Source organism: Dromiciops gliroides, chromosome 4 (genome assembly GCF_019393635.1).
Source record: "Dromiciops gliroides isolate mDroGli1 chromosome 4, mDroGli1.pri, whole genome shotgun sequence".
NCBI classification, from domain to species: domain Eukaryota; kingdom Metazoa; phylum Chordata; class Mammalia; order Microbiotheria; family Microbiotheriidae; genus Dromiciops; species Dromiciops gliroides.
Genome location: NC_057864.1, coordinates 466,873,834 through 466,884,516, shown reverse-complemented (window position 1 = coordinate 466,884,516; position 10,683 = coordinate 466,873,834). Strand labels below are relative to the sequence as shown.

At 42.3% G+C, this 10,683-nt stretch overlaps 1 protein-coding gene across 2 annotated transcripts in view; it reads left to right on the top strand.

Annotated features, from left to right (window-relative positions):
- The first annotated feature begins 1,628 nt into the window (after nt 1-1,628).
- Nucleotides 1,629-10,683, top strand: part of METTL16 (methyltransferase 16, N6-methyladenosine) — a 51,732-nt gene continuing 42,677 nt past the window's right edge. The window contains exons 1-3 of one of the 2 annotated variants that reach the window (XM_044001065.1): nt 1,632-1,749; nt 6,044-6,240; nt 6,407-6,535. In XM_044001065.1, the coding sequence (XP_043857000.1) occupies nt 6,408-6,535 (128 nt within the window). In that variant the 5' untranslated portion in view covers nt 1,632-1,749; nt 6,044-6,240; nt 6,407. Of the gene's footprint in view, nt 1,750-6,043; nt 6,241-6,406; nt 6,536-10,683 lie in introns of both variants that reach the window. The other variant, XM_044001066.1, reaches the window with a different exon arrangement.

Genomic DNA, 10,683 nt, shown 5'->3' with positions numbered 1-10,683 from the left:
TCATCCTGAATCCAGGGCTGGTGCTTTATCTACTGCGCCAGCTAGCTGCCCCAGCTATAGCTTTTTGATGGCCATCTCTCATCACCTGGGAAGGACATCATCACCTGAGGCTGTTTCTATTTGTTTGGTTTCTTTGTTACAGGGACTGATTTTCATTCTTAAGAAGTGGTCTATATAAATGTCTAATCTTTTATCCATTTCCTATTTTTTTTTTTTTGCAGGGCAATGAGGGTTAAGTGACTTGCCCAGGGTCACACAGCTAGTTAAGTGTCAAGTGTCTGAGGCTGGATTTGAACTCAGGTCCTCCTGAATCCAAGGCAAGTGCTTTATCCACTGCACCATCTAGCTGCCCCTCCTACTTTTTAATGTCAATGGTTAGATCATGTTGGTGTTGCCTGAATTGTGTAACATATCTTTTTATGTTTATTCTTTCTTCTAATTTGGTATTGATTTTGACTTTACTAAGTTAGTGATGGACTATATGTAAAAATCTGATTCAAAATGACTCCCACATTGCCCCTCAGTCTTTTTTTTTTAATTGAGGCAATTGGAGTTAAGTGACTTGCCCAGGGTCACAGTTAGTAAGTGTTAAGTATCTGAGGCTGGATTTGAACTCAGGTCCTCCTGACTCCAGGGCCGGTGCTCTATCCACTGCACCACCTAGCTGCCCCAACCCCTCAGTCTTTTCCACTCTGGTGGTGGTGGTGATGATAGTAGTAGTAGTAGTAGCATAGCAGCAGCAGCAGTAGTAATAATAATAATACCTAGCATTCATATAGTATTTTAAAATTTTTAAGGCACTTCATAAATATCTCATTTTATCCTCCCAACCATCCTAGGAAAGAGGTGATAGTATTATTCCCATTTTTTCAGATAAGGGAACAGAGTTTAAATGACTTGCTCAGGGTCACACAAGTAGCATATGTTTAAGTTGGATTTGAATTCAGGCCTTCCTGACTCTAGGTCCAACACCATCTATTTAACCAAATAATAGCCTGATAAATCATATTCAATTTACATGAAGCCAATCCAATCAAAGAATCATTTATCAAGTGCTTACTATGTACCAGAAGGGCAGCTATGTGGAGGCACAGTGCGCTTTTCGAGTTCAAGTCCCGCCTCGGACCCTCACTTGCTGGGTGACCTTGGTAAGCTCGGGAACTGGACAACTCATTCATCCTCCTTGTACTTAGTTGCAAAGTCCAGCGCTGGTAGCTATGACATCATAGGTCCGGTTCCTGCGCCCATGTGGTTTTGCCTCTGCGTTGTCTCCCCGAATTGAGCCTAAGCTCCTGAAGAGCGAAGCGTCTTCATCTATGCCTCGGCACCCACACATCTCAGCACTGAGGGCTGTAGGACAGGAACTGGACCTGGACCATATCAGGTACTTCGTAAATGCTTCTCCATTGGGCTGAATTCTATAGGTGTTAATGTACAATAGCACACGGCGGCCCCGCCCAGCTTCCTCGGGTCGCCACGTGCTTCCCCTCCAGTGCCTCCTAGCGGCCCCCTGTGGATATCGCGTTCTTTCCGGCCTCATTCCCGGGCTCCCCGGTCACGGGTCTCAGCTCTCGCGATAGCTACCGCTCTGCCCTTCGGGTCGGGGCCGCCAAGCCTCGCGAGAGCGGCGTGGCCACTCAGCCCGCGGCACAAGATGGCGGCGCGCTGGTCGCGGCGCGCTTGCCTTCGTTAGTAGGGGTGGCAGGCACCTGAGGAGGCGGTGGCTTCGTCTCGGAACGAGTGACCAGGGTAGGTTATGACCGGAGCCCGGGGGTGAGCGGGCCGAGTTCCGTCCCGCCGCCGCCGCCGCTACTGAAGCGATCTCTCAGGGGCCCGCCGTGCCGAGGCCGGGCTGCGGGGCAGAGGCCCGGCCGGGGGTTGCGGGATAGAACCCGGACTGAGGCGGCCGGGCGGGTCCCAGAACGGGGCGCTGGGCCCGGAGGGGATGGGAGCTGAGTCCCGGAGCTGCCGGAGCAGATGGCGGGCGAGGGGGAAGGCGATGTCGACTGTTGGGGCCGGAGAGAGAGGCGGGCGGCCCGGCCAAAGGAACGAGGCAAGGCCGGCGGAGGACCTGGATTCAAATGCTGCCTCTTGCCCGGATTCCCTGGGTGACTTTGGGCAAGTCACCCGAGCTTTCGGTTTCCCCATGTCTATAACGAGCGAGGTGGACCGAGGGACCTCGAAGGCGCCTTTTGGCTCCAAACCTTGAGTTCCAACATTTCATTCAGTCGAACACTGTTGATGTGTTGGTTTGGCAGAATTGCCTTTTTTCCTCCTTTTTAATTTGGCATTTATAAGGTATCTTACGAGGGAGAAGTCTGTGTTCGGAAATTAAGGCGAGGTAAAACAGTATTATCGATTAAAAATTTAAAATAGCCAAACTTGTTCACTTTAAACATTGTTTTAAGTGTCTTATTAAGGTAGCTTGCTGGGGGGAAAGTATTTGATTAGAGAGTCAGGAAACCTGGTTTCTAATATTCTTGCCTGTTCCTTTAGGCAAGCCTCTTTGTGTTTTTGTTTTGTTTTGGGTTTTTTTTTTGCAGGGCTGTGGGGGTTAAGTGACTTGCCCAGGGTCACACAGCTAGTGTCAAGTGTCTGAGGCTGGATTTGAACTCAAATCCTCCTGAATCCAGGGCTGGTGCTTTATCCACTGTGCCACCTAGCTGCCCCCCCCCCAAGCTCCTTTGGTTTTCTGGGCCTCAGTTTCCTCACCTGTAAAATGAGAAGATTGATCTGGATGTTAGTGAAGGTTTCATCCAGTTTTTCTCCAGTTTTAGGATGTGCCTCATTATTTTGTGTGCCCTTCTTTTCTCATGGTCTGTGTGTGTCCCTGTAACTTGTCAGTGTCTGTGGGAGTGGAATTTCTTACATGATAAAATGACTGGGGAAGAATCAGTTTGAGCATAATAAGAAACCTGTAAATAACTTATTTCCCCAAACAGCTGCACTTACATGGAAATGAATCACTTTGGTGAGTTACATTAGTTCTGTGGGTTGCTGTCAAAAAGCTCTTTGGAAGTGTAGGATTGACAAATTTGTTACTTCGTAAGATATTGACATAAGACATTGCTTTCAAGAAAATTATTAAATTAGCTTTTTGATTTTAGTCTTCATTTCAGAATTTACAGTTAAGCAAAAAGTGCCTCTAGAATTTGAAAACAACATGTATAAATGCAGAAGAAAATGCTGCAAAATTATTCTGAAAAAATGTTCTCTTGGAAAGTGGGAGGAATGGAGGAGCAGGGACAAATTGTGAATTTTTAGGTACCTGACATAGATATCACCTACTTTATTGTAAACACTGAGAAATATGCAATGGAGTTTATATTCTAGTTGGGTTTATGTCACATACAGAAATAATGTACACGGTAGGGGAGAGGGGCTGGACCTGTGATTTCATTCCTAAAAGGAGCTTTTGGATGAGGAAACTACAAATTCAGATCAACATCTTCTCTGTATTTGTGATGTGTGCTCACTTCCTGGCAACTGTCCTTCTTAAAGTGTGGTCCAGGGACCCTTAGGGTTCCCTTGAGACCCTTTCAGGGGTTAAAGAGATGGAGTTAAAGCTATTTTCATAATAATACTAAGGCATTTTGATTTTAGTATGGTAAATACCAGTAACTATAGCTCATGTAAACAAAAAGCTCTTTGAGGTCTTCAGTAATTTTTAATAGTGTAAAGGGGTCCTGAGACCAAAAAGCATTGGTCTTGGCCAAGAGCATTGCTAGATTAAGTGACATGCCTAGGGTCACACAGCTAGGTCAGAGGCAGACTCTGGACTTGAGGCCAGCAGGCCCTGTGTGATCTGCATAAGCGAAAAGAATAGTCATATGGATGAAATTAGAGCTCTTTGAAGTATTAAGATCTTAGCTTGCAAAGCAACCAGGAATATCCTTTGTGTTTTTTGCATTACTAACTGGCCACTTACATTAATGACTTGATGACTGCATCATGTTAAATCCCTGTTAAAACTAGAGGTCTTTAGGGCAGCTAGGTGGTGCTCATCTGGCCTCAGATACCTGACACTTACAAGCTGTGTGACCCTGGGCAAGTCACTTAACCCTCATTGCCCGAGGGGAGCCCCCCCCCCCCAATAAAACAAAACTACAAGTCTTTAAAAGTCTACCTCTAACATTCCTAATCTGGGATCCCTTCCTCTCCAGATTGGTATCCAATTGTAATTTGCTTTAGTAGTCATTAGTATTGTTTCTGTCTTCCCTTTTCTAATCCTTTTTTTTTTTCTTTTTTTTGTGGGACAGTGAGGGTTAAATGACTTGCCCAGGGTCACACAGCTAGTAAGTGTCAAGTGTCTGAGGTTGGATTTGAACTCAGGTCCTCCTGACTCCAGGGCCTGTGTGCCACCTGGCTGCACCCTCTAATCCCTTTTTACATAGATAGTAGCCTTTTATACAATATCTCTCATATACCCAATTGCGTGGTTCGCTTACCAGAAATCTTCTTGGTATTCACATTATCTTGCAAACAATCTCCATATTTATTGCGTTGAATTTTGTACGTGTCTATCTTCTTTGTCTTTCCATCCTTCTTTTTCTTTGTCTGCGCCACTCTACCATGCAGACAAACCAAATTAAAATGTAGTTGGGAAATATAGATAATATTTCATTTAGAAACTGAGTCAGTATGTGGTCCTCAGGGATATTTACTTAGAAATTAGTAGTCCCCATTTCTCTTTGAGTTTGACAAACTCCTGCTCTTGATGACCCTTTCCATCAGATACAGTTGGCAGTAATCCCAACCTTCCTGTCAGGGGTTGAAACTAAGGAGAGCAACTTTTGGGCCAAGGCCTAGGAGGTATCCATCCCTCTTTGAAAGAAAGGGGATGGGGCAGCTAGATGGCGCAGTGGATAAGGCACCGGCCCTGGATTCAGGAGTACCTGAGTTCAAATCCGGTCTCTGACACTTAACACTTACTAGCTGTGTGACCCTGGGCAAGTCACTTAACCCCAACTGCCTCACCAAAAAAAAAAAAAAAAAAAAGAAAGAAAGAAAGGGGATGGAACTAAAATTGAACAAGAAGGAGCAGCCTCCTGGGGCACAGTCTCTAGGTCCCAAGTATAGAGAACAGTAAAGAGGGAGAGAGGACCCCTCCTGAGGGAAGGACTGAGGTGAAATCACAAAGTGATTGTAGAAGAACCATGTGTAGCTTCTGAGTGCCTTATCTGTCTCTGTCCATTGGACTTGTATATGAACCTGTTGAGCCAATCCTGATCAAGAATGTTTTCAATTTTCAGTTTAAAAAAGAAATACTACATTTACAAAAATAATTTTAGCTCCACACCTGTAACGACTTGAACTATTGCAGATAGCTGAAGAACTAAAGTGATATAAAGGGGGGAGAAACCATCTTGAAAAGGAATACTGTTTCCACTAGCTGAAATCTATAGCTTGTTATTGGCAGTAATTATCATTTAATTTCTCAAGAAGCTTATAAATACTCTTTGAGAGAGGAACTATCTGAAACAACTTTCCTTCCCCCAGCTAGAGATATGAAGGCCTGAAAAGGAAAAATTTGAGGGGGGAACCTTTAGGGGTTTTTTGTTGTTGTTGTTGTTTAAATCTGGCCCCAGACAAGTCATTTAATCTCTGCCTCCTTTTCTTCAAGTATAAAATGAAGATAATGATAGAATCTGTCTCCCAGGATTATTGATTCTAATGTGATAATATTTATAACTTAGATATTCTAATTATTTATACTTACAAGTATTTATAAAATACATTGCCTGACATACAGTAGGCACTGAATAAATGCTCAATCCCTTCCCTCTTCCAATTTTTTGTAAGGGAGCTTCCAAAACACCAACTTTCCAATTTCCTTGACCAACCCTAGTCTTGGAATAGAGGCAGGAACAATGTTTGGATTCACTTCCATCCAGTGCTCAGTTTACTGAATGATTCACAGAAACCTTTTTGGAATTTTGACTTGACTATGTTCATGGTTTTGTGACTTTCTCCTTAGAGTACTAGGTTGTATTTTTCCCTATTTGAAATAAATTCCAGGAATTTTTTTTTTGTCCTAATATAGTTTTTTTCAACCCCTTGAGACAAAGTGGAGCCTCCCTGTGGTGTAGTGAAACCAGAGTTGGGAATCATTTGCTTAGACAACAAATCGATTGTTCTCTGCCATATCAGTTGAATCCAGGAAGATGACCGGCATCTCACCATAACACTTAGGAATACACGATACTGAAGCTTATCACTTAAATTGACACTCCAAAAAAGGTAGCTGTTCCTTTCCTTTTTAAAAAGATGATGGGCTTATATTGTAAACTTTAATTTTTAGCTTTTGATTTGATTGACAGAGATATAATAGGATTAAGTATTTATAACTGTTTTAATAGCTTGTGTTTTCTCTTCTGTACTAAATGTAACCATTTGATTCTTTTAGGATGGCTTTGAATAAATCAATGCATGCAAGGAACAGGTACAAGGATAAGCCTCCTGATTTTGCATACCTGGCATCCAAGTACCCAGATTTTAAGCAGCATGTCCAGATAAATCTGACTGGAAGAGTGAGGTAGGTCAATAGTCCAAGAAATATTTGATTCATGAGGGATGTTGATGATACATAATTCAAGTATGATATACATTGTGGAGATGAGGAGATATGATGGGTATGTACCAAAGCCATTATGTATAAGATTGGGAATATGTAGTAATTTGGGGGGTGGGGCAGGGGTTCATGGGTAGAAGTCGACTAAAGCTGGAGGCACATGTTTTAGAACATGCTGTATTGTGGTAGACACTGTACATGAAAATCCTACTCCTCTCTCTTTATCTGTAAACTAAATGGGAACGTTAGGAACTGCTGCTTTTGTCCCTGGTAGCTGCATCGTGATTAGAAATTTGAAGCTTTCACACCTGAAGGGGCAGAATTATGATGATGCTGGTGGCAGCTGCTGCTGCAGGAGAGATGTGCTCTTGTTTCTGGGGGTGGAGGTAGGGGGAAATGACATCTACAGAAGATTGAGCCTGCTTGTTCCTCATAGCAGTAGTAGCTTTTCTTCCCTCTCCCTGTGTACTGTGGGACATCCTGGAGTCTTGGTGCTGAACTGGCACTTTCCCAAGATGACATTGTTCTTTTTCTCCAAAGGACTGGTAAAGGTAAAACTAGGGCTGGAATTGGGATTTTGCAAAGTTGCCCTTAAGGTTATGGAATTTAGATATAGGGACAGGACACTGCCTTGTTCCTTCTCCATCTCAATTATTCATTCATAGAATTCTGCATATTCCAAAAAACCCAAATGTATAAAATGTCAATGGTCTTTGTGGAGAGGTAAGTGTGTCTTTAGATCAACAGCACCAAGAGTTTCCAGGCCACCTTGAGAGACAGTGAAGCTTAGTGGAAAGTGTTTACTTTGTGCTCAGGAGAGAAGTGGGTCAGAATCCTGCCTTGGATGCCATGTGACTAGAGCAGGTCACTTAATCCTCTGGATCTCAGCCTCCCCCACTGGTAAAAATGGGGGAACTGTCTTTATTGTAAAAAGCAGATTAGACAATGAATGGAAAGTGTTTTGTTAGTCAATTAATTAATTTTTATGGTGGTTGGGTTTTTTTTTGTTGTTGTTTTTTTGTTTGTTTTGGTGTGACAATGAAGGTTAAGTGACTTGCCCAGGGTCGCACGGCTAGTAAGTGTCAAGTGTCTGAGGCTGGATTTTGAAGTCGGGTCCTCCTGAATCTACAGCTGGTGCTTTATTCACTGCGCCACCTAGCTGCCCCATGTTTTGTTAATTTTAAAGCATATTATAAATGTCAGCATTTTTTTCCTTTGGCTTTCTCACCTTTTGTGTATTTTGTTTTCTAGGTATTGAGGGGAGAATTGAGGGAAATCCCATTTATGTCCTAGCTTTCTCTTTACCAAACTTTCAGGAAATCCTAGACCCTTTGTTTTCCTTAAATTCACCTGTTCAAGGCCTTCACCAAACCATATACCTACAATTCTCAAGGAATTGTTTCATTTGGCTCAATTCAAATATTTATTAAGTACTTAGAATATAGTGTTCTTGGGTGTAGGTATTGTTTCCTTCTTTGTTTTCCTAATAACAAGCAGTGCACTTAGTAGGCACTTTCTAAATACTGATTGATTGATTGCCTCCAGGGCAGTCAAGCCTCTAAAGCAATATTCTGATTCCTGCCTTCAGAAAGTGAAGCTGTTCTCTCCATTTTCCAGATCAGGGTTTTCGAGCTCTGAATAGAAGAGAAGAGGGGATGAGGGAATAACCAAGGCATGAGAAGAAAGGGAGTTGAGTGTATGTGGTGATACGAGACAGGACTGCCAACGTGTTTCCAAAGAGGCAGCAGCAGATGGACAAGTGATTGTTCGGTTCCAATGTCAGGTTAAGAGTGGCCAGACCATTCTGTTCTTAGCTGGAGGAGAATGGATATGAGAAAGCAGGTTGGGGCGAGGAGGTTTGGGTACAGAGCTGATCAGGTGTAGCAGCACAATGACTTGTGCTGAAAATACTGTCACCAACATGATTGATACAGCTGCTGTCTGTTACAAAAAGATTCCTTAGTCTAAAATGTGTTTACCATCAGCTTTGTCAGGTTTTTGTTTTCATTTTTTCTTTAAGTTTGTCTAGATTTATACCTTCTGCCATAAAATTAGAATAATTTTTCTTTCTTTCTTTCTTTTTTTTTTTTTTTGGTGGGACAGTGAGGGTTAAGTGACTTGCCCAGGGTCACACAGCTAGTAAGTGTCAAGTGTCTGAGGCCAGATTTCAACTCAGGTCCTCCTGAATCCATGGCTGGTGCTCTATCCACTGTGCCCCTGATAATTTTCATTTATATGTTACTTTAAGGTTTATAAAGCACTTTGCCAACACAACCTTTTGAGATCATAGTACTAATAAAGTTTTCCTCACCTCAAAAAGTTAGAAACTGAGGCCTAGAGATGTAGTCCATGTATCCAATTGGTCACAGAGCTACAATTAAAACTTGTTACCAACACAGGCACACACTACCTCCAGCATGGCAATTCATTAACCACCTCACCTGAACATAACGCTGCCGAACCGTCCTTGGTAGGAAATGTACCCACCACATCCCGAAATCGCCATTCTTGCCTGTTACTCTTGAGACCTAAGGGTAGGTGTTTGTCTCTCCTGTCCTGGCCGATGTTTTTGTGCATCAGTGATCCATGCCAGTACTGAACTTGGTCTTTTGTGCTTAGACTACGAAGACATCACCAGGCTTAGTCAGCGGCATTGACGCTGCACAAATGGGACACACATACCTGTCTGTTCTAGTATTCTTCAGTGAACCATTCACCATGACCTCATGAGCTGTTCCTGGCTAGCCCACAGAAGCACTTGTCAGTGATAAAGATAGAGGGGCTTTTTCCTTTTCCCTGACTTTGTTTCCTCCCTCCTTCATTTCCATCTGTGGTGGACATAGAGACCACAAAGTCAGTCCACAATTGAATTTTGAGACTTATGTTCTTCTATATTCACTTACTACTTTGTTTAACCATTTCCCAGTTCAAGTGCCCCTACTTTGTGTCCAGTTTTGCTACCACAAAAAAAGTTTTTATAAATAATTTGGTGAAAGCAGGACCTTTGTAAAACAAAACAAAACACAATCCTCTGCGGAGAGAGAGAAGACATATATGTGTAATGTGTGTAATCACACGAATATCTTAGTCACTTCTTGATCATAATTCCCAATTGTTTTCTGAAATGGTTGTACGAATTCTTAGCTCCTCCAGGAGCATTTGGATTTGCCTAGCTTGCCCTAGTCCTTGGCATGTTTTATTTTCACCTTTTATTGTCCTTGACACGTTGCTGGTTGTGAAGTAAAACTCATGGTTCTATTTCTCTTCCTAGTGATTTAGAGCAGTCTTTGATGTGATTCTTAGTAGTTTGCAGTTCTTCTTTTGAGAACTGTTTGTTTGCTTTCAACATGGTTGTGTTCATTCCTTATATCTCTACTATCAGACCTTTATCTGAGACATTAAATGCAAAGGATCTTATTTTTCTCAGTCATTAACTTCCCTTATCCTAACTACATTGATTTTGTCCTTGCAAAAGCTTTTCAACCTCATATAATTGGAAGTTCTTTTATCTTTTGTGTTCACCTTTAACTCATTTGATTAAGAATTATCTCCCTAGGGGCAGCTAGGTGGTGCAGTGGATAGAGTACCTGGTGCCTTGAAGTCAGGAGTACCTGAGTTCAAATCCGGCATCAGACGCTTGACATTTACTAGCTGTGTGACCCTGGGCAAGTCACTTGACCCCAATTGCCTTGCAAAAATAAATTAATTAATTTAAAAAAAAAAAGAAAGAATTATCTCCCTAAATATAGCTGTGAAAAGTACCTGATCTAGTTCTCTTTCAATTTTTTTTTAATTAATGTAGTAAATGATTTCTATCTCAATTCAGTTCATGTCCTTGGGTGCTTTTTCTTCTGGCCATTTCTTTGACTTTTGCAAAGCTGTGCCCCTTTTACCTTTGCAAAGGCAGTGACTTGAAGTATGTGGTGAGTTGAAATAATATGTTTGCCTTTTAAATTGTAGACTCCTGGCTTGTGTCCATAAGTAAACTTGGGTAAACCCAACCCATTGGATATGATCTGACTTATATATGGTGGAGAAAGGACTGAGACTGAGACTTTGCAATTGGCTTTCAACTCCTGCCTGTGCCCCCAGCTTTGAGGTTTGGGCAGCTT